The sequence below is a fragment of the Hypoxylon fragiforme genome, assembly GCF_022984875.1.
Source record: "Hypoxylon fragiforme strain CBS 206.31 chromosome Unknown GGS25scaffold_2, whole genome shotgun sequence".
NCBI classification, from domain to species: domain Eukaryota; kingdom Fungi; phylum Ascomycota; class Sordariomycetes; order Xylariales; family Hypoxylaceae; genus Hypoxylon; species Hypoxylon fragiforme.
Window position 1 is genome coordinate 3,652,065 of NW_026054757.1, and position 24,733 is coordinate 3,676,797.

At 46.8% G+C, this 24,733-nt stretch overlaps 9 protein-coding genes across 9 annotated transcripts; 3 read left to right on the plus strand and 6 right to left on the minus strand.

Moving 5' to 3' along the window:
• The first annotated feature begins 4 nt into the window (after positions 1 to 4).
• On the plus strand, positions 5 to 2,203 carry GGS25DRAFT_478086 (uncharacterized protein). The gene is made up of 4 exons (XM_049259898.1): positions 5 to 317; positions 384 to 809; positions 863 to 1,502; positions 1,562 to 2,203. The coding sequence occupies exons 2-4, from the start codon at positions 507 to 509 to the stop codon at positions 1,999 to 2,001; spliced, it is 1,383 nt and encodes a 460-aa protein (XP_049120566.1). The 5' UTR covers positions 5 to 317; positions 384 to 506; the 3' UTR covers positions 2,002 to 2,203.
• Positions 2,204 to 4,461, minus strand: GGS25DRAFT_478091 (catalase-domain-containing protein). The gene is made up of 3 exons (XM_049259899.1): positions 3,634 to 4,461; positions 3,411 to 3,577; positions 2,204 to 3,300 (listed from the first exon to the last, which is right to left on the minus strand). The coding sequence occupies exons 1-3, from the start codon at positions 3,998 to 4,000 to the stop codon at positions 2,341 to 2,343; spliced, it is 1,494 nt and encodes a 497-aa protein (XP_049120567.1). The 5' UTR covers positions 4,001 to 4,461; the 3' UTR covers positions 2,204 to 2,340.
• GGS25DRAFT_478092 (uncharacterized protein) lies at positions 4,392 to 4,870 on the minus strand (the record flags this gene model as incomplete). The annotated part of the gene is made up of 1 exon (XM_049259900.1): positions 4,392 to 4,870. A coding segment is annotated over exon 1 (266 nt), but the record flags the coding sequence as incomplete, so codon positions are not given.
• A 2,400-nt stretch (positions 4,871 to 7,270) lies between these two features.
• On the minus strand, positions 7,271 to 7,568 carry GGS25DRAFT_478098 (uncharacterized protein). Its single transcript, XM_049259901.1, has one exon. It carries the CDS (start codon positions 7,522 to 7,524, stop codon positions 7,312 to 7,314), a length of 213 nt encoding a protein of 70 aa, XP_049120569.1. The 5' UTR covers positions 7,525 to 7,568; the 3' UTR covers positions 7,271 to 7,311.
• Positions 7,569 to 7,592: 24 nt separating this feature from the next.
• On the minus strand, positions 7,593 to 9,333 carry GGS25DRAFT_478099 (ADP-ribosylation factor-like protein 1). Its single transcript, XM_049259902.1, has 4 exons — positions 8,694 to 9,333; positions 8,538 to 8,576; positions 8,022 to 8,429; positions 7,593 to 7,932 (listed from the first exon to the last, which is right to left on the minus strand). The coding sequence occupies exons 1-4, from the start codon at positions 8,766 to 8,768 to the stop codon at positions 7,912 to 7,914; spliced, it is 543 nt and encodes a 180-aa protein (XP_049120570.1). The 5' UTR covers positions 8,769 to 9,333; the 3' UTR covers positions 7,593 to 7,911.
• Positions 9,334 to 9,631: 298 nt separating this feature from the next.
• On the plus strand, positions 9,632 to 10,636 carry GGS25DRAFT_478104 (ribosomal protein L39e). Its single transcript, XM_049259903.1, has 3 exons — positions 9,632 to 9,773; positions 10,009 to 10,109; positions 10,258 to 10,636. Exons 1-3 carry the CDS (start codon positions 9,768 to 9,770, stop codon positions 10,304 to 10,306), a joined length of 156 nt encoding a protein of 51 aa, XP_049120571.1. The 5' UTR covers positions 9,632 to 9,767; the 3' UTR covers positions 10,307 to 10,636.
• A 1,268-nt stretch (positions 10,637 to 11,904) lies between these two features.
• On the plus strand, positions 11,905 to 12,701 carry GGS25DRAFT_478106 (uncharacterized protein). Its single transcript, XM_049259904.1, has one exon. The coding sequence runs from the start codon at positions 12,442 to 12,444 to the stop codon at positions 12,676 to 12,678; it is 237 nt and encodes a 78-aa protein (XP_049120572.1). The 5' UTR covers positions 11,905 to 12,441; the 3' UTR covers positions 12,679 to 12,701.
• A 4,304-nt stretch (positions 12,702 to 17,005) lies between these two features.
• GGS25DRAFT_478108 (E3 ubiquitin ligase SCF complex, Skp subunit) lies at positions 17,006 to 18,834 on the minus strand. The gene is made up of 4 exons (XM_049259905.1): positions 18,018 to 18,834; positions 17,870 to 17,961; positions 17,621 to 17,791; positions 17,006 to 17,553 (listed from the first exon to the last, which is right to left on the minus strand). Exons 1-4 carry the CDS (start codon positions 18,091 to 18,093, stop codon positions 17,377 to 17,379), a joined length of 516 nt encoding a protein of 171 aa, XP_049120573.1. The 5' UTR covers positions 18,094 to 18,834; the 3' UTR covers positions 17,006 to 17,376.
• A 1,660-nt stretch (positions 18,835 to 20,494) lies between these two features.
• GGS25DRAFT_145919 (uncharacterized protein) lies at positions 20,495 to 24,684 on the minus strand. Its single transcript, XM_049256358.1, has 2 exons — positions 23,996 to 24,684; positions 20,495 to 23,926 (listed from the first exon to the last, which is right to left on the minus strand). The coding sequence occupies exons 1-2, from the start codon at positions 24,309 to 24,311 to the stop codon at positions 20,673 to 20,675; spliced, it is 3,570 nt and encodes a 1,189-aa protein (XP_049120574.1). The 5' UTR covers positions 24,312 to 24,684; the 3' UTR covers positions 20,495 to 20,672.
• Between the last annotated feature and the right edge of the window lie 49 nt (positions 24,685 to 24,733).

Genomic DNA, 24,733 nt, shown 5'->3' on the forward strand with positions numbered 1-24,733 from the left:
TTCCAGTCTGTTGCTCAATTCCCAACAGTTACATCAGGTACTAGGTATGTACAATACATATGTACCTAAAGAAACCAGACTGCCAGTGCAAGTGCCAGCCATATGTAGAACTCAATGGTAACCAATAGGGGTGCTAACAGGAATATTACATATCGTATGGAAAGAGCGTTTGAAAGTGTTTTCCATGTCGAGAAACATCCAATCAATTCAGTGCCTGAATCTGGTTCGTCGCCCTCTTTTAACCACAGCACACATAAAGGGTCAAACGACACACATACCTAGTATACCTACATATGTACACATGTAGACACCTACATGTATGTCAAGTAGTATTACCATGTCACGGCTAGATGCCGCAGGAGGCTGATGACCAGGGTACATAGGTAGATATGAAAGAGAGAGGCCTTGGAGACACTCAGTTCTATCAACTTTACTACTAACTACCTGGGTACCCAAATTAGGCATCTACCTTCAGCAGAATCAAATCTGCCGTACCCGCACGAAAAATGTCAGCCGCCCTAAAGAAACTTAGGAAATCTCTCACGAATTACACCAGTCCCTTCAGTAAATCCCCCACCCATCAAGATTACGGACCTCGTTCCTCGTCCGACATGACTCAAACCAGGCAGAGAAGATTACAAAGAGGAAGAGATAACCCAGAAGCGCAGCGCCATGATCAGGCCTCACAACAGATGGAGTATATCGACGACAGCCTCGAACTGATTCTAAACAACCATCTAGACAATCATCTAGACAAGATGCAATCCTCCATCATAAGCACCATTAAAGATGAGATGCAGAAACCTGTGGTAAGTTATTCGACTCTATAATGCTTGCTTCAGCACAATAACAAGTAATTTAGTCGTGGATAATGGGAGCCCTATTCGGCCATTCCAATGAGCGTAAGACATCGGGATCCCAGCAGGCCGACATCCTCGACCGTATTGCACAGAGAGTCGTTCGTGAAATAGATGACAGGGAAACGAAGGATGTAAACAGATACAAGAAGGAAAACGACGCCCTTCACTCGCAGGTGGGCCGGCTTGATTCTGAGCTGGAAAGGGCTCAGGCTCAAATACAAGGCCTCGCAAGCCAACTCGAGAGTGCAAAACAAACGAATCGTGTTAATGCCGAAAAGATTGCCAAATTTCGGGATATGCTAACTAAGCAACCCACGAACATCGTCATGGACAACGATGTCAAACAGAAATTTACCTTCTTGCGCTCTCATATTCTCGCCATGGTCAAGAAGACTTATGAGGTGCACCCAGGTTCTATCAACTTTAAAGCTCTGAGGAACCCATTTCAACAAGAAGTATTCTCCCCGTGCGCAACTGAAGAGTGTGATTCTCAGTCCATTACCAACAGAATCCGTGGCGTCATATTCTATCATCTCTGCGTCAGAATACTCAATGAATTCCTTTATGGACCTGGAAACCTCAACAACCTCCAATTGGCCCTGGCAAATTCAGAGTTTTTGTTGCTTCAAACATTGCCCAAAGGTAAGAAATATCACCCAATATTTGGATAGCCTGTGATTAACATACTTCTTTCTGTTCAGAGAATCTGAAAGAGTACGTGGACTGGCGAACAGCCTCGATCAAGTGCGCTTGTGTTATTGGCGGTAACACAAACCTTGCGCGGGAGACGGCGAGTGAAATATGGAATTTCCTTGAACCAGTAGCTGTGATAAAGGGTGCAGAAAATAAGGGGAAAAAATTACTGCTCGGGCTGTGCGAAGAGGCACTGGAACTGGCAACCTTATTAAGAAGCTCTCGGGATGTTTTCGAAGTCAGGCGGGTTTTCACCGGTCCTCTGGAAGCACATATGGATTACGCGGATGTAGAAGCTGAAGTGGGGTTTGGTGGAAACAGTGAGCCTGCCAAAAAATCTGGTGATATTTCATATTGCGTTTTTGGTGCGTTGCTGAAGCGCACTGAAGAGGACCCCTTAGAGGAAATAGTTATGGAAAAGGCCAGCGCCGTGGTTTACAAGGAATGAGGCATTCAGCTCATTAAACATGTCTCACTGACACTTGTCATGAGCACTCATTCTATGGGGACCGGGAAGCTATCTGCTGTATATCCACTTAGATTGATATTCATAGGACGATGAGAGCAGGTATCTTGGACAATTGGTGACGGAGATAATAGGGCTCACTTGAACTGACAAGAAAGACAATCAAATCATAATCATAAAAACATGCTAGGTTAGATTCATAACTCAATGTCCACAGTATATTAACTGAATATTTTAACTCAAGGCAGCGAGAGTGAGTTTCTCATTTTACACACATGTCCTTTTATGCCGTCCCGGCACCTCTGCGGGAACATTCTGGGCTCAGAGCTTGACGTTCTTCTCCGTGGCAGCCTTGATGGCAGCGCCGAGGTCCGGGCTGACCTTGGTGAACATGTCATAAGTCCGCGCCCGAGTGTCCTGGTGCGCGTCGCACAGGTGAACCGACACGTTCTTGACGAAGTTCTCCTGCTGGCCGGGGGTCCGGCCGAGGACGTTCCACAGGCCGTTTGCCTGCTCGTAGTCGTGGGGCTTGATCTCGTCGAAGAGGTCAGTCACGGCGAGGCCGGTCCACTTCTCGTGCTGGTTGGTGGGCTTGATGGGCTTGTACGTCAGGGAGCGGTAGCTGCTGGGGTAGTTGGGGTTTGCGCCGTAGTTGCCGTTCACGGACATGGCGCCGTCGCGCTGGAAGGGGTTGAAGGCGTGGAGGGGTGCGTTCACGGGGATTTGCTGGTAGTTGACGCCGAGCCTGTGTCTGTGGGTGTCGGGGTAGGAGAAGAGACGGGACTGGAGCACGGGGTCTGCCGAGGGCTCAACGCCCGGGACGAGGTGGGATGGGGAGAATGCGACTTGCTCGATCTCGGCAAAGTAGTTCTCCACGTTCTTGTTGAGCGTCATCTTGCCAAAGCGTCGAAGGGGCACTTCGGCTTGCGGCCAGACCTTCGTCAAGTCAAAGATGTTCCATTTGAACTTCTCGGCTTGCTCTGGAGTCAATGTCTGGATGTAGACGGTCCAGCTAGGGTATTCGCCCTTCTGGATGGACTCAAAGAGGTCTTGGGTGGCGAAGTCAGGGTTATCAGATGCCAACTTGCCAGCCTCCTCGTTGTTGAGGGTCTTGCTTCCTTGGTCGGTCTTGAGATGTATTTGGACATAAACATAGGAGCCGTCAGGCTTCGTGAATTTATGGGTGTGTCCGGAGTAGCCATTCATGAACCGGTAAGAGTATGGAGTTCCTCTGTCAGAGAAGAGGTGCATGACCTGGTGAACAGATTCCTGGTGCGTAGACTGTAGTGCATAGTTAGATATTGTTATTCATGCATAGGCATATATTTAGTAGCCCATCAATAAGTGGAGGATACTAGAGGGTATAGGTAAGCAAAGCTTTGGCAACTTACTAGGTAGTCCCAAAACATGGTGGCGTCCTTCAAGTTGGTCTGAGGGTTACGCTTCTGGGTGTGGATGAAGAGGGGAAAGTTGGTGGGGTCTCGAAGGAAGATGATAGGGGTGTTATTGTAAACCCAATCCCAGTTTCCTTCTTGAGTGTAGAACTTGATAGCAAAACCTGTAGTTGAGCAATTAGCGTTTGTATCTGGGTGTTGCGAGTAGCGAACTTCATACCTCGAGGGTCTCTGGCACTATCAGCCGAGCCCTTCTCGCCACCAACGGTAGAGAAGCGAGTGACACATGGAGTCTTCTTGCCGACACCAGTCAACATGTCAATAGAGGTAATGTCGCTGATATCATCGGTAACCTCGAACTCGCCATAGGCACCGGCTCCCTTGGCGTGGACAACACGCTCGGGGATTCTCTCCCGGTCGAAATGGGCGAGAAGATCAATCAAGTGGAAGTCCTGAAGCAAGAGTGGACCATTGGTGCCAACTCGCTGCCAGCTAGAAGGATGATGGATGGGATAGCCATTGGAGGTAGTGTACACAGGCTTCTCATTGTACCGAAAGGTAGATGCGGGCTTCTCGTTGGCAACCATGATTACGATCAATGAAAAGCCAATTCAATTATATGAGATAGTGGTGGTGAATCAGATCCAGAGTGCCACTTGGGCTTTAAAATTAGAAGAAAGTTGAATACTCCCTAAGTACAGAAGAAATATCTCTCTCTTCAAAGGAACAGTGCTTCCAAGTAGATAGACAAATAGTCGATTATGTTGGAGCAACCGGAGGGAACGGAAAGACGAAAAACAAACAGAGGAAAGGGGGATGAGTAGATATAAATACTTGAGCTACCTACCTACCTTGTGCCACCTGCCGAATAGTACCCTCCTCCCTACCTAGGTAGATAGGTATGTATATACTAGAGCTTAGCAAGTAGCTACATACTGCTTGCCTATATTGCATCTGTTCTCGACAAAGGCAAGAACCCCCTCTTTGCGGTTTGCCCGAACCCCAACTACCTAGTACCTACCCTAGGTAAGGTAGGTAGGTAGGTAGGGAGGTAGGGAGGTAAGTAAGTATACACATACATAACCTACCTAGGTATAGATTAGTAACCTACCTACATACGTATGTACATATATGGACTACATTATGTATGTATTGGTCCATCTGACCACCTACATATGTACATATATATGGGCTGCACGGGTGTCGTGCTTGGTTTGCGGGATACATATGTACCATGGTAGGGGGATACATATGTAGGTAAGGGGATAGGATGGTGAAGAAACAGAACTGCATGTGGTAAGACAAAGGAAATGGAGAAGCGAAAGAGCAACGGAAGGAGGTGCAAGCCCAGGCTCGGGGTGGAGTCCAAGGCAACATTTGAAGTTGGGTCCCTTCCTGGTTTGGTACTATGTATGTACTATGTATGCCGCTACGCAAGTGCAGAAAGTGGGGTAAGCAAGCTTGAAACCAGATCAGCCAATCAGACAATTCCTAATTGTGAGCTTGACTGCCCCGCCATTTGCCGGCATCCCTCCGATGCTAAAAGTATACCTACCTTACATATCCTAGGTAGGTGGTAGGTAGGTGGTAGGTAACCCTAGGTAGGTGCTAAGTATGGGGGAATCCACTTTCATCTCTTGCGGTCCTTCAATGTTCACTACATACACTACACTACACTACACTACACTACACTACACTACATAGTTAGGTTAGTAGTTACACTTATCATCCACGTATACGTAAGATCCTCAACAACATCCTCGTCTTCAAGTTACAGTATCGCCAATGATACCATTCCTTTTACACACAACACAAGCTATCAATTACCAACCTAGTTGAGGAGTAAGTTCGGACTACTTCGGGTTCACATTTAACCTCCAAAAAATCCCACTCTTACTCTTCTGCTTAGACCAAGTTGAGACGAGCTCCTGCATACGTCCTGCACGTTCTATTACGCGACGCGTGTGAAAGGCATTGCCTACAGCGCCACCCATCGGTTGTCTGCGGAGAAGCTTGCGAATTGTGTCTAGACTTGGTTGTTACAGCCTCTAGCTCAAACATACTAACTATGTAGGTCCGACACACATGACCTGTCTTTCCTGAATTATAAATACAAAACAAAGAAAGGACCCTGGGTTAGTGGCAAACATCGCGGCCCCTCAAACTTGCCATCAGAGAAGCATTTACTGCTAGAAAGGGAGCTTGCCTGGTACCTATATGTGAACTTAACCATCCATTCCTCGGTCATTCTAGTGCATTTTGCCGGCAGATCCTTAGTGAGCTGTCCTAAGCATCTTTGATCAGACCATCCATCAAGCCTGCCGATGCGCCAATACACCAATATTTCGGTACCCCTCCATTACCTGCACTAGACTTGATAGGACAGCAGCGAAAGTGTCGTATGGAAACCTTCGGCAATACGGTTGCCTCGTCAGTCCATACATACCTGCATACCTTAGGTGGGTAGGTATATGAAGGATGTAGCTTACTATAGCTAAAAACATCATCGGGGAAACTCGATGTAAGCTTCGGAGAAGTAATTGCTTCACCCACCTAGGTAAACCCGAGCCGAGAAAGATCAATTGGTCCATGACATCATGTACCTAGCCTATTCACCAGATTTCGCCTAACACTTGAACTAATATAGTAAGAGTCGCGCAATGGACTAAGAAGATACCTCCGCCTCGTGCCGGCACTTGTCAACAAAACTATGGCATATTACCACTCGACCTCCAATACCCCTGATTACAAATATTGCTTCTCGGGGACGCCTCAAACAATGTACTTTGAGGATATATACTTCCTGCCTCGCCGCCTCGCCACCTCTCCTACTTTTCAGCCTTTATTAATAATAAGGCCTATACAAATCATTGTCCCCACATAACGGGGGTCTATCGTGGTCGGGCAATGAGCCAAGTGGGGCCGAACAAATACGGCTCCCGAATATCAAATCGGAGCAAACCGACCGCTGCCACCGCCTACAGTTATAGTTATTGGCAAGAAGGCATCGCCTTTAAAAGTCTATGACATAACTAACCCGCCTGCTTCAGGCTGCCCAAGCCTCAGCCTTGAACTCGCATCCATGTTAAGAAATAGCTCAAACGGTCATCAAGATATATATAGGTATTGTCAAGAAGCGGGCGCTCCTATATCGGCACGCCGGTCTCTTCACCATCAAGGTAGGTTGAGCTATATAAATAAGTACCTTACCTTCCAATGCCCCCTAATAGATATGAACTTCCATATACAGTACAGCAATAAAACCAATCTGGGACCAGGTATTGATATCAATGTAACTATTACTCTCCCAAAACTGCTATGCGAATTAGACGGTCGTTATTCTAGGACCTTGCCTAGCACAGCACCACCACACCGCATAATACCAGGTCAGAGAGCAATGTCTTAACCTAGACGTTATAGCTGCTTCGCATCCATCCACATCCACATCCACGTTCATATTCACAATGGTTCTACTGTTAGGTACCTAATGGCGTATTCAACCACCCTGACTATGTACTTTACGTACATACAGTACATGTAGCTCAGCGAAAGAGCATATTCTTCTCTACGCACTTAAAAAGTAGGTAGGCATCTATATATATGATACATCTCCTTCAACAATCAGAACTTGAACCAAAGACAAGTATCAGCTGCCGAGGCATTATCCACACCTACCTACCTACCCAAGTAGATAGCAGTAATCGAGAAATCTGTCACTGAACTGAACCACCCCCTAGGTAAGCAGGTAGGTTAGCTAATCTATGTATAATAGCACCGAGCCTTAAACATCTAACCTAGTGATCTACCTACCTACCTACCTACCCATAACAACTACCGCCCAAAAAGTCCCTGTCTATCTTTATTATCCCATCAACGAACCCCACGACCACTCTACCCCTTATTGATGAATATATAGGTAGATAGATAGATAGATAGATACCCAAGTATATATAATAGCCCGCGGCCTAAAAGCTCGTTGTAAGTAGTATATATGTATGTATATGGATATATATGTAAATATAAAATCTACCGTAAGACCCGAGACGCAGCCAGTTACGGCCAGGCCGAGTAAGCCCGACACCATCGTTAAACGCCTTGATATGATGCACATGTATCTTTGTTGTTGTTGTTGTTGTTGTTGTTGTTGTTGTTGTTATAAAAGCTCTTCATCAAATTTGATATTCATCCTTACTACCTGCTTTCCCCCTCTCCCCTTCCCCTTCCCCTCCCCCCTTTCTTCCCCTTAAATCCCCCCCTTAATCGAGGGAGTTCCCGTAGAACGCCTGACTCTCTGCTCTTAATCACAGTGTCTACAGTACCATTTTGGTGGTGGTCCTGTCAAACTCTGCTCGCCGGAGCTGTTTACCCAAGACGACGCGGATGCGATACCAAGAAACACAAAGTTGGTATTGCCCAGTATAGGTCTTGGCGCCTTTTGATGTTGATGCGGTTTATTATAGTGTTGTACAGAATGCTTTGTGTTAGAGTGAAAGGGCGTTTAGTCCTGCGATACCGTTTGCTGTGTAACGCTTTAGTATAATCCCTCAACTTGGTCGGCCAATGGACAACGAGATAGGTAAGAAAAATAGGGATTGGACAATGACTTACCACCAGCCAATCCATGCCCTCGTGGACACCGCTCCCGTCAACGGCTGAGCACGCGACGATGCTCCAGTTGCGATCCCTCAGCTCGCCCAGTCGCAATGCCTCGGATATCTCGCCCGCGCCCTTGGCTCCCGGCTGGTCTTGCTTGTTGGCGAATACTAGAAGGGCCGCATCTCGCAATTCCTCTTCATTCAGCATCGCCGCTAGCTCCTCGGCAGCCGTCTGTAGACGTTCGATATCTGTGCTGTCGACGACGAAGATGACGGCGGCCGTGTTTGCGTAGTAGCATCGCCAGTATGGCCTAATGGAGGTCTGGCCACCCAAGTCCCACACATTGAAATTTAGATTCTTGTACGTTACTGATTCGACGTTGAACCCGATTGTGGGGATCGTCGTTACTACTTCGCCTATCTATAAGCTTGACGGTTAGCCCCGGATGCTACCGCTATTAAGAGACCATTGAACATCTACTGAGACTATAACGGAAGAAAAGGCGATATATGAATGGCTTGAACTGACCTTTAGTCTGTATAATAGTGTTGTCTTTCCGGCGTTATCCTATACAATGATTTAAGTCAGCTCTTTTATTCGGCGCGACTACGAAGCTCGAACAGGGGGGGTTCTGTATGTGTAAGGCTGTGTGTATAAGACAGTAGATGGTATGCAAGCTCGTACAAGACCTAGGATTAAGATTCGTATTTCCTTCTTCGCCCATAGCAGGCTAGACAGCCACGACACACTCTGACCCATATTGTGCGCGTATGTTCCGTGTTGTAGGTACTAGGTAGTAGGTACTCAGGGGTCTGTCTAGTGGTTGGTCTTGTCGGAGATTGATAGAATGGCGACAGGTGAAGTTATGCTGGGTAAGCAGTTTACAAGTTATAGGCAGTCTAGGTGTATTTGATCAATGGCTGTCCAAATAAGTAATGAAGAGGGTCAAATTGATGGTTAGATGGCTAGATGGTTAGATGGATCGACGAAATCGGGGACTGATTCTTGGGTCGTCGGAGTAAAAGAAACGATGTCGTAAACGCGTTCAAAGGTTGGTTGAAATGGATGATTGACTATCTTGTTTTGTACTTGTACAGTTGTACAGTGGTGTGTACAGTTCCAAGGGTTGTTTAATGTTCCAGATGTTCTTTGCTGCCTTTTTTTGAAATCTTGCCAATCTCAAATTGGCTTTCTAAGCAGGAATAGGGAAAGCAAGGGTCCTCCAAGCTTTAAAAGAGGCCGCCACAAATCAACACCAATCGCCTTGGCGCGACCCCATTTCCGATACTCACTAGCGTAGCAGTGTAACAGTGAACTAATTACCTAAGCCAATTTTGAACCTTGGAAGTTGGAAGTTATGTAAGTTGGAAGTTGTAACTTATGTAGTTATCTGGTCAAAGCTTTTCTTTTCTTATCTCTTATCCTTATCAAGAACCACATATGTACATAAATAAATGACAACGAAGAATCTGATTTATGTATGCACATAATTATGTACTAACCTTTAGGTAACTACTACAACATTTGAACTTCTCAGGCTGTACAGTAAAGATCACGTGCACTAGTGCATTCAAACCATCAGCAACGCACACAATTTGAATTTTGGGGCTGCAAAACCCTGCGCGACCACCCAAAATTGCCAGCCCGCAAATATCCTAATCTGACTTGATTTGAGTCTACCTACTCAAACTCCACCTTCTCTTCCACCAAGACAACCACAAACACTCTCGACATTGACAACAGCACAAGACTGTCAAGATGCCGGTATGTATTATCTATTCTATTGATGAAAATGATGATTTTATTTCTCCGCAGTCTATGTACATTATGTCCTCGTTCTCAAAAGCGAGTTGCGACACATAATGATGCTCTTTTCGTCTAGCCAGTCGGAGGATAGACAGACAGGCAGACAGACAGACATCCTTCTCTCTTTTTATTTTCTTTCTCACATTTAAATTGAAAGCCTACAAATTTGCTAACAAGAAATTCTCAATCGCAGAGCCACAAGTCTTTCCGAACGAAGCAGAAGCTCGCTAAGGCGCAGAAGCAAAACAGACCTATCCCACAATGGATTCGTCTTCGCACTGGTAACACCATCAGGTACGACGAAATTCCGATGATCCCTTTTCTTCCCTTTGGCATCACAACTCCGGATTCTATAATCACGATTACGACCACAAGAATCCACTCCATATCGAGGAAAATGAGCATACTTGGACAAATAACCTAATACTAACCTCTGCTGTAGATACAATGCCAAGCGAAGACATTGGCGCAAGACTCGTCTCGGCATCTAGATGCCTCGCCCACTTCCCTACATCTTCTCTATCGGCTACCTCTGTTCCTGGGGGATTCACCGAATACACCATGTCGCCATCACGTACGAACCAATGCAGTTAGGCAGTTTTCGGGGGACGAAATTAGCAGTGGATGAACAACTCTGGCATGGTTCCGGTTGGGCTTCCCTCCAGGTAGAAAAAAAACCTATGGTATCCGTAGCAGGATAAGGGGGGTGGAAATACATCATGCTTAAGCCGATTCATTAGTTTTCTTCAGGGCTCATAATTCGCGATTTGCATGGTACCGGTTATAGGGAATGAAAACAACACGTTTGCGACGATAAGAAACAGTGACCAATGCCATGCTAATGTGATTGACTCGTAAAATTGTGTTAGTAATCGTCTATCAGAGTGCTCCAGTGCGCATACTACTTGCCAAATATTGCGAGGCAACTAACATAACAGGACAAGCTTCAATGCGTTTCGTAAGAGATACCAGCAAATATCTAGGAACTCCTTCTTGAACCCTCCAACTATAAAGCCTATCATTGCCCATCAGCATTCAAATGTCCCGTCGCAATACATCCAACCCCCCTAGAACACAGTATAGTATATCTGAACAGAACAAAGCACCGCTCAAGTAAACAATTCCGGAGCACCTAGTACCATGCAACGTTCAAAGCAAGCGTACAGCAGAACACAATGGGAGATGGAGGAGCCTTTTTTTTTTTTTGGCAATGCCGTGGCCATGTTCCTCCATCTCCCGGGATAGAGACCTAGTGCCTAGTACGGAGCAGCGTTTGAGGAGGAAGTGGGCCAAACAGAAGTGCGATAGGCTTAGTTCAATGCTTGTAAGTCGGCCAACATGATGTATACCGGGGGGCTTGATGATCCTCGCCAGTCAGTGTATTGCAATTAGTCATGAGTCCACACCGGTACCTAGATAGGTTGACGAGCCGCTGCGTGGATATTGCTGTACGCGCCCTTATGTTGCTGCTCAACTCTCCGCTAGACTTCTCAACCAAGCCAGGAGGGAATACCTGTAAATTACCTAAAATACCTGACGAGACGTCTAAGAGATTACATCCATAGCCATAACAAGTACTGAAAAGACTTCAATGATGTGATCATTTCCGTACAGTAATGGAGCAATAGCGGGCCCCCATTGGAACAGCCCAGCGGACCTAGGTAGAGTAGGAGTAGTATGAGTGGCAACCTTAAGCCGGGCAAGCTTCCCAACGACAGCGCTAAACGAGAAATGGGGAGCAGTGTATTAATACACTGCTCCCCATAGCAGCTGTCAGTGAGCGGCACCGTCATGAAGGAGCCAGACAGGGCGCCCAAGGGGGGGTGTGATACGTGTGACAAGCACACCACCACTCAAGGACACCCCGCGTGGCTCGGATTACCTATTAGCATCTTGAGAAGGTCTTGCAATGTAGTCAAAGCAAGTCCCAACCCCCCTAGGCTTTCCAGTGGTCTTTGCCAGCGAGCCTTCGAGAGCTCATATTATCCTCCTCCTAAGGAGAAAAGTGGTCTCTTCAGCGCTCAAGTCCAAATACCAGTCCTTGGCTTCCCCCTTCAACCCCTTTCTGAACCCCATCCGCCGTCTGGTATCGTGGCCTGTATCTTCTCCGTCTCTAGCCCTTGCAGGCTGTTGAAGAATCGCGATGAGACATCTATATGCGGAGCTATAGTTTCTATCATCCAAGGGATTGCCTTATGCGTGTGAAATACCAGGAAACGCTTTCGCACTTCGTGCACAAGTATTCCTTTAAGGGACCTGATTTCCTCTTCGTCTAATTCAGGTTGCTTGCCAAATCCTGGTGTCCAATTGAATAAGACGTAGTCACTTCTTTGTAAGAGCTGAGGCATATTACCTCTCGTCAAAGGTAAGAATAGCTGAGGATATTTATCCTTGATCGTAATATCCTCGTCGTGCACTTTGGTCTTACCGGATGTCTTCTTCTGGGCAATAAGAGGCTGCCGAGCGACAATTGCATTGTCTTGTTGGGGTTCTACCCCTTGTTCGTCGATAATGCCTTCGTCGAGGGCGTTACGACCCTCACCGTTAATCAAAGAGAAGAGGAAAGAGCTATACTTGACGAGGCAAGAAGACTATGGTGACAAGGCTATAGCCATAGAGGTGAGTCATGGAGGTGATGTGGTCCTTGCAAGTTCTACCAACTACCTTAGAATTCGGCACCGTGAAGACGTACAAAGTGTCGTCGACGCTAACGACCGGGTTCTGCGAGCACTGTGGGGCGCGTGTGTTCCTGTGTAATGAGGAGAAGGAGAAGGAGAAGGAGAACGCGGATAAAGAAACAAAGGTGCTGAATGTTGCGCTGGGCCTGCTGAAGGCTCCGAAGGGGGCGAAAGCGGAGGACTAGGTTGTGTGGAAGGCGGGGAGGTCCGAAGGGGTGTAGAGGGGGAGAAGGTTTGATAGGGAGTTTGTGGATACGATGGCGGAGAGGGTGAGGAGGTGGGGGGTGAATAGGTATGGGGAGGCGCTGGAGTTTGATCTCGTTTAAGTTCAATCAGAGGGTTTTTCAACGCCAACAGAAGGAAGCTTCGTTTGATGTTTGATGTTCTCGGTAAGGTTAATGGAACATTGAAGTACATACATAGTATATACCGAGATACCCTAGGTACCAGTGACATTGCACGTACCTAAGTCATGCTCGCTGAGAAGGTGGATGGACTCTCCAGTCAAACCAGGCTAATACCTCATGGCTGGGGGAGCAGGCATCGGTTGCAAAGTTGCAAATCATCAGGACTAGTCATGGTCTTCAGGTAGGCTTTGGAAGACTCGACATAGATGTTCCAGGTGACGCTTAAGAGTTCTTGTCTGACGCCTGAGTTAAGCATCATTGAGAACAGCTGTGGCAAGAACGCTAAGGCGATTGGAAAGACCTGGTATGGGCATGGAGTACATCTCTAGCATAGACCGCACCATTAATGTCTGCAGGAGAGTTGGTGCTGTTGGTGGAAAAGGGGAACAGAAGTACCGAGGTGTTACGTGAACTTAACAAAGAGTACACCACTGGACATGATGGGATGTTTGTCCTCCAGCCATCGTCGAGGTATTCGAGTAGTTGCCTCCGGGGCTATGAGGCATGAAGAAAAAGCACACCTCTTCTCGGCCAACTGAAAGAATAACACTGAGATATGCGGCAAATGGATCTCTGCAGCCACGATGTTGTCATATAACACGCAATCAAGCAGCACATCAAGATACTGATAAACTTGCTCCTAGTGTAGTCCTTGCACCTGTTGAGTGACAACATCAGCTCCAGAGTCTGTCAGCTATCCCCGGGGAAGTCCCGCCAGGGCCCAGTCATGATGGGATTCTAACCCATCGTGCCTGGAGCCTGGGCTGGTGTCAAAGGGAAGGTAGGTGTTTGTTGGACCTAGACCCTGCGACAGGGTGGCCGTGGCCGTAGCCGAGTTGCTGTTTTGGGCCGTAAGGCGAGTATTCCTTGCCCTGAGCTCGATTAGAGCGCCCCGATTCCCCATTTTGGGCTCTGCTATGGTCGCCCCTTAAGAAATCACCCATGAACAGGGTTGAATTGGGAAGACAAACAACACATTTCCCGTATAAACGGGCGCGTGGTGAGAGTTTAGAGCATGCAAGGTACTTGGTAGCAGCAATCCTGCTGGCTTGGTAGGTAGGTCGCTGAACGGAGATGCGTTGCGAGCGTGCTTGAGCAGAACAATAGGTATATGCCGTATATCAGCTCTTGAAGGACATACCCGAAACCACTTTAGCTCATCATTATCTGGTATGCAATCAATTGGCAAGAGTGATATAGGGAATAGTCTGTCTGCTATCCGTTCCTGGAGCCGTTGCTCTTCGTCTTCCGAGGAAGGTGTGTCGAACAATTGTGTCAATTGTTGCTCGACTGCGTCTGAATCGTCGCCTGAGTCTGGCGATGGTTCGACGGTGTCGTTGTTGTCTGCATTGTCTTCGGCGTCAGCTGTAAAAAGGACCTTTCTGGAAAGTTGTTTCATGTTGGTCCTCATTCCGCCCATCTTGCGGACGGCCTCCCGGTACAAGGTTCCCTTGAAAGTTACCGGCTGTCCTGACTGGCTTGACTGACCTGATTGGCCTCTTCGGTTGGGGGTGTTTCTGCTCTGGAAACGTCGTTTCTGCTTGCAGTCCTTGGCCCAGTGACCTTTCTTTCCGCAGTTGAAATAGGTGTTGGTATCCTTCGTTGGATAACCTTCCTCTGTGGCCGCTCCGACCTTTCGGTCGTCGGCTCTCGGACCAGAGATAGTTGATTTACGGGCACTGTCGGGAATAGTCTCGGTGGCATCCGGTTGTTGGATCTTTGCTACTCCCGGTGCGGCAGGGGTGGCCTCAGTTATATCCAGGTGATAGAACGGGGCTGATCGTCCTTGTAGCTAGACTGTCGCTTCTGGGTTCTCATAGATCTTGGGTTCGATTGACTGATTTCCTTGGAATCCGTGATAATGTTGATACCCTTGAGGCACCTCCCAGTCAACAACCCCAGGGACCAGGCCCATAGGAGAATAAGTTGGTGTTGTGTACCTAAGGTTAGAAGAATAACAATATGCATTTTCGTCAATGGATCAGAGGAGACCATGGACAAGCAAAGTGCCATGGATAGCATTTCACTATGCTTAGTGTTTCTCGCTCGTTATTTAGATAGCGTGTCTCTGAACCCGAAAAACGGAACGAAAGAAACATAATCGGTTTGATGTCTTTCATCAATTTGTTCGTGAAAGTGATTCCCACCGACGCCTGTCGGAGGAATTGGTCGAAGCATACGGTATCATGTCTGTTTCTGGCTGACACGTCCCAGCACGTTTTGCAGGCCTGCATCACAAGCCCACATCACAGTCTGGGGTTTGACGTTTGACTTAACTGGAGAGATTACTACAAGGCTTAGAAGTAGACGCTATAGCATCTAATACCTGTAGTGTGTGCCATCTCGTAAGTCTAAGTGGATAGTAAGGGACAAGCTCTGTAAGGTCTGGTAGAGCCATCAAGCGACCGAAACAAACGATGGGTGTGTGTATGTGTGCGGTAAAATACGAAATCTTGTGCGTGAAAAAGAGAAAACTTTCTGGTTAACGGGGACGTTGTGCTGTCTTTGTGGGTTGAATTTTCTGGCCTTGAACCTTAATATTAAGGCGTCAAGTCTGTAACTGAAGTACAGTTAGCGGAATACCTGCAACAAGTGCTATAAATTCACTGTAGATGTATATACTTACCAGTAGACGGCACCCGTAGGCCAGTATGCCTCCAACGCTTGTATACAGGGTTAGGCCCTAAGCCACCCTGCCCCTTCTCGAGGCAGCTACCTATGTAGAACGGTGAGAAGGTACAGTGCTCCTGTATGGCGTCTTGCCAGGCACCTGTCTCATCTGTTAGGTAGCTACCCGGGTTAAAGTTCTGTCTGATGGGATTAGCACCACAGGGTACTTACATGTACGCACAGCACTGGGCAATGTCTCAGATCGCACCTTCGCATTGAGTTGGGTCCTATACCATTCCGGAAAAACACATTGTCCACGTTGTGGGCTCTAGTGGTGCCCCTCAGTACTGTAGGCACCCAAGGAATGCCCTGTATGGGCGGTACTTCTTCGTTATTGCATGTATCGTAGAGGAAGAAGTTGTTGGTGAGTGAGCACCACATCATCACAAGACGGTCCAGTCTCGGTCTCATTCCCTCCACACCTTCGTAGACGGCTTAGCCACATGAGTGGCCGCTATCACCTTCCGGAATTCGACACTCAAGTAATATATTTTTATAGGTAGTATTATACTGTAAGTATGAACACGAACTAGATAGCGTGCAGCATTGGCAAACCGTCGCGATACTAGGCTGTGAACCTGAGCAGGTCTACAACGCTGCTCATGGTCACGCCCACAGCATTAATCGCACCGCCGGTCACTTTCGTGGTTAAAAGAACGATCGCTATTGACCCGAGGCTTGCTTCAGTTAGTATAAACAGCCAGATAGAATAACCAATCAAGGAAAAATGATCAAGTACTAGCCAAAAAAGACTTACCTGGTTGGCTTGTTTTATGTTGGTCTATTGTGATATAATGATGGAAATTCGCAGTTGTAGTTTGGATTCGTCGTTGTCGTGCGTGAAGGGGAATAAGCTAGTAGTAGCGTGTGGATGAAGGAACAGGAAAGTAGAAAGAGGCCGGCGGGTCGGGAGAGGTGAGTGTAGGAAGAGGAAGATGGGGGCGGTGGGTAAAGGAAGAACGAAACCCGTGGGTGAATAGTGGCTGGCCAGCTGGGCGCTGCCTTTTCTCTGTAGTTTTTGTAGACATGTGAAGGAAGAAGAGACGAGTGTGTTTAGCAAGAACGAAAAATTATTTGCATATAAGTATTCAGAGGGATGGCGGGTCTGAGGATGGGATTAACTATACGTCCGTGGAATAGGTACGTAGGTACGTATAGTACGAAAGAGCTTTCACATAAATTCCAGATGTCACGTTATATATATCCCGAGGCACCCAGAATAAGGCAGAGAAAAGAAGCGTTGCTATTAATCGTAACGATATATAGATTCCTCAGGGGCTAGTACTTATATACACGAACTGCAAAATAGGGGTTATATGTACCATGCTTATGTAATCTACTAAGGTGAGGTACCGTCGTTCAGCGTTTTCTCACACATAACTACAGCTAAGTCAAATTCCCTAAGTCATAATCGCATCATGTTACAAAAGCAATATTACACAAAGTGTTTTTCATTCAGTAATGCATGCTGATACTTTGTTCCCAAAGGAAAATGTGCACGTTCTCTATGAATTTATTCACATAAAGCAAAGGTCCTGTTGACTGTGAATGCATAGCTAGGCCATGGACCATATTCTACCTACCCTAGGTAAGTAAGGGTTTATCCATCCTAGCTAATACTCATTAATCCGTGATCAGCCTCCAGAGAGATCCTCAGATCTCGCTACTAGGCGCCAATATGAATCCGGTGGTATTTCTATTTAGCGACCCCTAATTGCCAGCTTGTTTGCTAAATATGATGCTGCTGAACTGGGATGTCGCGCCAAAAGGGAACCCGAAAAAAGCATGGTTATATGGGCGAGACCTTTATCTGTCCTCAGCCCACTCGTTCTCGCGGCGGATCTGCTCTTCTTCCTCCGGGGTGAAATCATTCGTGATGTTGAATGTCTTGCGGATTTCCTCCGGAGATTTGCCCTTGATCATATTAGCAACGGTCTTGCACCCGACATCCAGAAGCGCTTTGATGTCGAGGTAGTTGCTGGCCTAGAAGATATTCAAGTTAGTCATAAATAGGAGCGAAGAGGAAAATATCTATTTAGGTTGGACCTACAAGAATGATCTCGAAAAGCATTTCCTGGTCGACCTGCATAAACTTCTGGTCCCACTCATCAATGTCGGTAGTCTTCTTGCGATTATCCGACTCGTCCTCGCTAGAGGCAGGGGGGTCGTTGCGATGATGCTCGCACCATTCGATGACCTTGCGAAGGACAGGCTCGGTAACCTAACAAGCAAAGTGTTAGTATGATGGGCACTTATGATGACCGATGATCATCTACTAGGGAAGTGAAGAGAAACTTACATTGGGGATGGGGATATCCTGGCCCTCAACGTTAGGGCCGAGATCCTCCAACATGTTTTTGATGAGAAGCGATCTCTCGGCAACAGCCTTCTCTGTGATAGACGTGAGCAAAAGGTTCCTTATAGACAAGGGGGAAAAGTAAACTTACCGACATCAATTTTGATGTGATCGTTTGACTCAAGTCGGACATAGTTGGCCGCGGGGGCAGCGTCGGTTTCACCCATGATGACGGTTTACGGGTGTAGGATTGTGTGGCGTGCTGTGACTAAGATGAGAATACGGTCGCGAATAGCTAATCGCGAACGGGGTGGTGTTGTAAAAGTTGGTATGGTAGAGTAATGGTTGTAGATGTTTGGAAGGATGTAGATGGGTATTGTGGCTTCGTTACACGTAATTCGATGCGGGTGGGGAGATAGAAAACCTGAAGTCCAAGATGAGATGGATGGATGTTGAAGAAAGATGTTTGGTTGGATCAATGTACGTGAAATGCACAATGGATATTAACTAATAAGTACAAGGTACAAATAAGGTGGAGGGGCAGTCTGGGCAAATTCCTTAAAATACCAGGCATGTACTTTTAGTGGGTTTAGTGGGTTGAGTGGGTTGAGTGGGACATGTAGCTGGGAAGGTAGGAGCGGGCGAGGAATATATATAGCGAAAGAGCAGGGGGGCAATAGCATCAGACAGCCACCAACTGGCAACAATGTCTTTTTTGCTCAGTGAATCAAATGATAGTGTACTTACCTAAAGTTTTTATGATTGATGATGATGAAAGAGTTGGCGAAAGAGTTGGCGAGCTAGTTAGTTCCTTGTATGGATGCGAAAGAACTGTCGATGGAATATGTAGTGGTACCTATGTAAGGCAAAAGAACATTGAAAGATGGAAGTTATGTATGTAACTATCTGTTGCTTGAAGTAATTGTACTTGACTACTTAGTGGATGAAGATAAAAGTAGAAAAGTTTATGTCAAGCCGGAATACTAAGATGTTTATATGGTAAGCTCGGAAAGGTACTGGGCATCTATGCACTGGGTACATAGGTATGTACCTAATATGTAATGCCTACTATGTACCTAGTACTACTAGTAGTCAGACTGTCACGGTGTAGTGGTTACCTACATGTGGCATCTACGTTGATTGTTTGGCAAGAGACTGTCATACAAATCGTACTGGGTACCGTGTTAAATACACGTATAATGGGCGCTGAGCAAGTACATACCTACCCTAATCATGTACTGATAATAGGTGTATATGGCTGCCTCAGACACAGTATAAAATTGGGCAAAGCTAATATACACCTCAGTGCTGCCTTCAAGGTCAGCCGCCGGAATAAAACTGTAGGCACGTGTACAGTTTATGGATATCGCCATGATGCCATCTTGATGTACTACATAGAATGTATCTAAGGAGGTTATGTAGATATACATGGTGTTACAATTATACATAGTACAGCACCTTCCTACATCAATGATCTTATAATAGCAGCAATAAAAGAAGCCATTCAAACATTGGAAGGCTGCACTAAACAAGTACATCTTGATAACTACAGGTATTATCCCCATGCAACCCCATTAAGCCCTATTGAACCCACTGCACTTACCTACTAATAATCCATACTAACCTACCTACCCTAGGTATGTAGTTACTTGGTACTATGAAGTACCCACAATGTTCAAGTTTTAAGAATTGCTCCCATCAGCCGCACTTGTACCTCGGTAGCTACCTATGTAGAATATTCAAGAACAATTGAAGTTATGAGTCAGAGCGATTACACATACTACCTACATGTATCTACATACCTAATGTTGCAGGGCAGGTACTGTATTGCCTACAAACATGAATCCAAGGCAGTAAATGCTTTAGTTCTTACCTGTTGAAATAACGTGAATCAGGCCGTTTAAAGGGAGAAAACAAAAAGAAAAGAAGACGCTCCACAAATCCGCGAGTATCCGGGAAACATACATCGCTACCCATTCCTTACATAGTATCATGGAAATCATTGGCTCTAGGTGTTCGTAAACTTATAAGGTGCGTGTGGGCATGGGGAGACTACCATCATATTTGACATGTCGTTACTTTATACAATATGCTTGGAGATACACACGTATGTATGTATGTCAACATCTCAGGAGTCAGCACACATACCTACATAATCAAGTAGTACTTGGTAGCATTTATATTCAATGTTTGTATTTATTTATTTATTTATTTATCTATTTCTCTTCCCTCCGCCCCTTTTGCCAACGCCGTGGCTGCCACATGGACTTTTGTTAGATACACGCCTTGTATGGTATCTTTGTGTGCTAGCCTACATACATACATACCACTATATGCACCCTACCTATCTATCCACCTTATGTATTTGTCCATCCGAGTGAAACTCCCCTCATGGCAAATATAAAACCTGGTTTCCGCCAGCTATTACAGATTAGAAAATATGTAGCGTAGGTAGAGAAAGAATCAAACCCAGAAGGTTCTGGTGGGGTTTCTCGAATGTGCCGTAATAGACGTGAAGTTGTTGTTGCTGTTGCTGTTGCGAGTTGATGCTGATGTAAAAAAAAAAAAAAAAAAAAGAAGAATAAAGGCGTTAGGTGGGATTAAATGAAAGAAAAAGATGAACGGAATCAGAGAAATAAAGGGGTATCAAGTTCCTTCCTTCCTTCCCTCCTCCAGCCCTAAGCCTGACCTAACATAAAGAGGGAACCCGTATATCCGTGACCACATCTATGTATGCACACATATGCTCATAGCATTTAATACCTCCTCTTCTTTTTCTCTATCCTCCAAGTATACCCTCCCCCTACTAATCTCTTACGGTGCCTTGCATCCTGCGAATGGCTTCGCGGTGGGCATCCATGAGATCTCCACGGCGCATCATCTCCTCGAACGCGCGCTCGTTGCGTTCTTTCTCCCGACGCTCAAGCTCCTTTCTCTGAGCCTCTTGCTCCCTCTGAGAGAGAAGCAGATTCCTTTGCTGGTCAATGCTGTTCTGGATCTCGTTGTTTCCAGTCCGCATACCCGTGGCTCCAAGCAAGGGGGTCGAGGAAGACCGAAGAGGGGTTTCCCGTCCATTGATGCCGACGGGCAAAATTGGCGTACCAGCTCTTAGCTCTGCTGCGACTGATTGTCGGAAATTGGCAAGCTTAGAATCGCGGATTGCCTGTGGAGAGACCGTCGATCGTCGCTGAGGCTGATGCGAATCAAATTTTAAGTTGTCAGCCATAATCGGCGCACTGGGGCTGAGTGTAAAGGATGCTCTCGCAACATTACTCGGCCTATGGTTTACCCCGATGGAATTGTCAGAAAGCATGCTATTTTGGCGCATGAGTTCTTTCCGCTGACTGAGAGGAAGATCGTCGGCATCCTGACTAGCGAGGGGCACAGGTGGTGAGTAGTTATAAAGGTCCATCTGAGTAGCTGGCCTGGGGGCGTATTGAGTAGCCTCAGGTATTGGCGGCGATAGTATCAAGGTGGATTGAGATTTAGTGCGTATGTACGTCTCTCGCTGGCCCATTAATGTCTGTGGGCTCGAGTATGAGACGACGCCTGGAATTGATGAACGGCTTAGATTCTGTGTATCAGGCCTTCCAGGCAGAGGTGGGCTAGGATTCGGAGAAAACTCCCGGAGATCTTCTTGCGAAGTTTTGGTGCTAAGGTGTTCATCATTCTTCTCTTCTAGAATTGGTTGAATGATAGCATCGCCTGGCTGTCGGCGGTTCTTCATTCGTGCGTTGTGATTTGTCTGAGAATGTAGCTGTGTACCTTTCGTAAGTCCTGGCCTGTCGGTGGTTTCTTGCATCTCATCCGCTAGAGGCACAGAAGGTGCTGCTGATTGTAATATGTTCGACCCTCCTGGTATGGATGCCCCTGATGGCGAACGTTGGAACGTCACGGCTGACTGAGTATGTGAGAGTGAGGAAGGGGATCTCACTATAGGGGCCGCTGGAACTCCACTTTCCGATGTCTGCTGAAGTTCGTCGACTTTAACAGGGACTGGTGCTTCTGCTTGCGGGCTTGCAATCTCCTCTTGCTTGGGGTATTCATTCAACTGTAAGTGATCGGGCTCGGGCTTCTCTGCTAGACTCAAATGTTTTGCCCACTCGTTTGTACGATATGATAGTGCCACACGAGATAGACTGGAAGGAAGTCGTTCCTTAGTAAGGCTTGCGGAGGACGTAGACTTGGCAGCCTTTGATGTGTCGGAGGGAGCCTTCGCTTCCGTCGCGGTAGGAGAGTTGTGTAGCTCACTTATCCCATATAGAGATGGCTTTAAGATATCAGCCGCCGCTGTCTCGACTGTGGAGTAGGGCCGAGTATTCAATTGTGTCCCAGGGTCAGCTGGCTCTGGTTGTGCAGCCGACATATTATCTGCAGCGATTTGCTTGTCTGTCGGTAATCTATCCGCCAATTCTGCTTTGATCTCCATTGCCTGATTCGATTCACCGACCTCTCCTGACTCTGTTTTCTCATCGCCATTGGTGCTTAATCCATCAGCAGTAGCAGCGATCGAGCCAGAATCTTCAGGAACACTTCGTTTCCTAGGTACCAAATCTTCTACACTTTCTCCATTCTTCAGCGACAGTTGTGTTGATTCAAATTCACCAGTCTGTCGCTTAGACTTTTGAGATCGTTGAGAAAAGCTTCGTAATATATGGGCCGAGCCCATTGAGAGCCTGTGCGACAGAGATGCCCTTGAGGCTCTCTTGCTCAGGGTTATAGATCTTTCATCCTCGTCTGCAAATGTTGCAACTGTCGAACGATCCTCGTCATCTTTATCTTCCTCCTCTTCTCCATGCGGTTCGGGGACCTTGAAGGGCAAGGGGGTAATATCGGGACCAGCCAAGTTCGAAAACCTTCGGGAGTTAGAGGGTGATATCATGGATGATGGCCGTCCTTTCTCGTCAATTCCTGCTATCCAAGCTTTTTCGTCCGGCTCGGGCATAGGTGAGCCGTCATCATCACTATTAGGACAGTCATCCCTTGAAACTCTGACTGTTACTTGATTACTTTCATTTTGCTCGGCAACCACAAGGCCATTTTCCACCCGTTTCGCCACTTGAGAAGAAGTGCCATCCTCAGATGGTTGGAGATCCGTCATCTCGATGGTGTTTTCGTTATCGGTTGCACTTGGGGATATAGGCTGCACTGTAGATTGGCTGAGCCGACCCTTCTTTTCATTCTCTATCTCCCCAACACCCGAGTCACGGGATGACTCTGACGGTGGGAGGTCTCCGTAAGTCGTTTCCCACTGTCTTCTTTCGCGCTCGTTATTTTCCTCGATTTGTCGTCCGATGACGGCCTCCTCTTCGTCGCGCATCCTTTGAAACTCCGCTTGCTCTTCATCTCGTTTCGTGCGATGTTCCTGAACTACACGCCATAGCTTGAGCTGAGATATCAGACCAAGAACAGTCAGCACAACGATTATTGCGATTTCCACTCTTATGCCCTTAGTCAGTGGATATGTATCTGCTTCAAAAGGGAAAAGGTTGTCGTTTAAGTTCCAGATGTAAGCCCAGAATTCCTTCAAACCAGCTCTGCTGAAACAGTCGATTCCCAAGACCGAAACAGTTGCGCCAGCGAAAGACATCAATCCGATTAAAGCGTACGGCCTCGTATGACGGCTGAAGTAGAACGCAAAACCTACAAGCGTGAAGGCAGTGATGAATATCACTTTACCGACGGTGGTGGGAAGAAGGCCGCCTTCGCGTAATGTTAATAACCACATGGCAAAACAGAAGCCACCTAGAAGACATCCAAGACCCTCGGTGAGTTCCTTGAAAACAGTAGCAGCTCCACCAACGATAATACCGGTGCAAACCGCTGCCACGACGTACGCTCCCTGAATTCCATCCGATATAGGGGGGCTCATGACATATACGATCAAAACTGTAACAGACAGACTAGCGAGATACGCTGAGGAGAAGAATGTATGTAGCCATGGGTTTTTAATACCGATCAGAGCGTATACAACACCAGTGATGAGCATGATCGCACCAGAAACACCCCATCCGGGGGTAAGTCGAGGCTGCAACGGCAATTCGCCATCTTCGATGGGGGCTACAAGTTCTTAAGTTAGACCTAAATATCCATGAATAACTCGAGAAAAAAAACACATGAAATACTTACGCTGTTCAGAAAAACTCTCGTTACTAGGATTATTTCCATTGATAGCAGATGGTATCGCAGTTGATTCTGAGGTACTACTGGCCGTGCTAGTCGTAACTTCGACAGAGGTAGCCTCTTCCGAGTCAGTGGTAGTATCCGAGCTAATCGGTGAAGTCGTCGTTGTTCCTCTATCTCCATCTCGTGTCGTTGTTGGGGCCTCTGTTGTCACAGGAGAGGCATCTTGTCTCGGATATTGTCTATATGGACCCGCAACTACCAAGTCGAAGCAAATGACCAGGTAGAGCAAAGTGCAAACGCTGGACCACCTCGGGAGCATTGTATTAGTTGTAAGAGGCACCCAAGGGCCAAAATTTATGCTATTCGTGGAGCGCTCTAAGAAGCACTTGTCTTATCTTGCTTCACTGCCTATCCAGAGTCATGACTGACTTAAAAGGGCAGGGATAGGTGAGACGATCTCGCCAACGAGACGAAGGGCGAGCGTGGGGGGTCAAGGTGAGGGTCGTAGACAGCATTAACAATTATAATTATTAGAAAACCCCAAAAGCTCCCAGACTCGCAAGCAACATCCAGAGAAAAAAAAGAGTGTGAACAACGTTGAATGATGAGTGAACTGGACCAACTGGCTGGGTGGCTTCTGGAATGAAAAAATTGAGCTTTAGAATCGACTGATAAACCAGGGGGTCCAAACCGCATGCGTCCCAAAGAGAGAGGGGCACTACCTGAATATGAAACTTATCG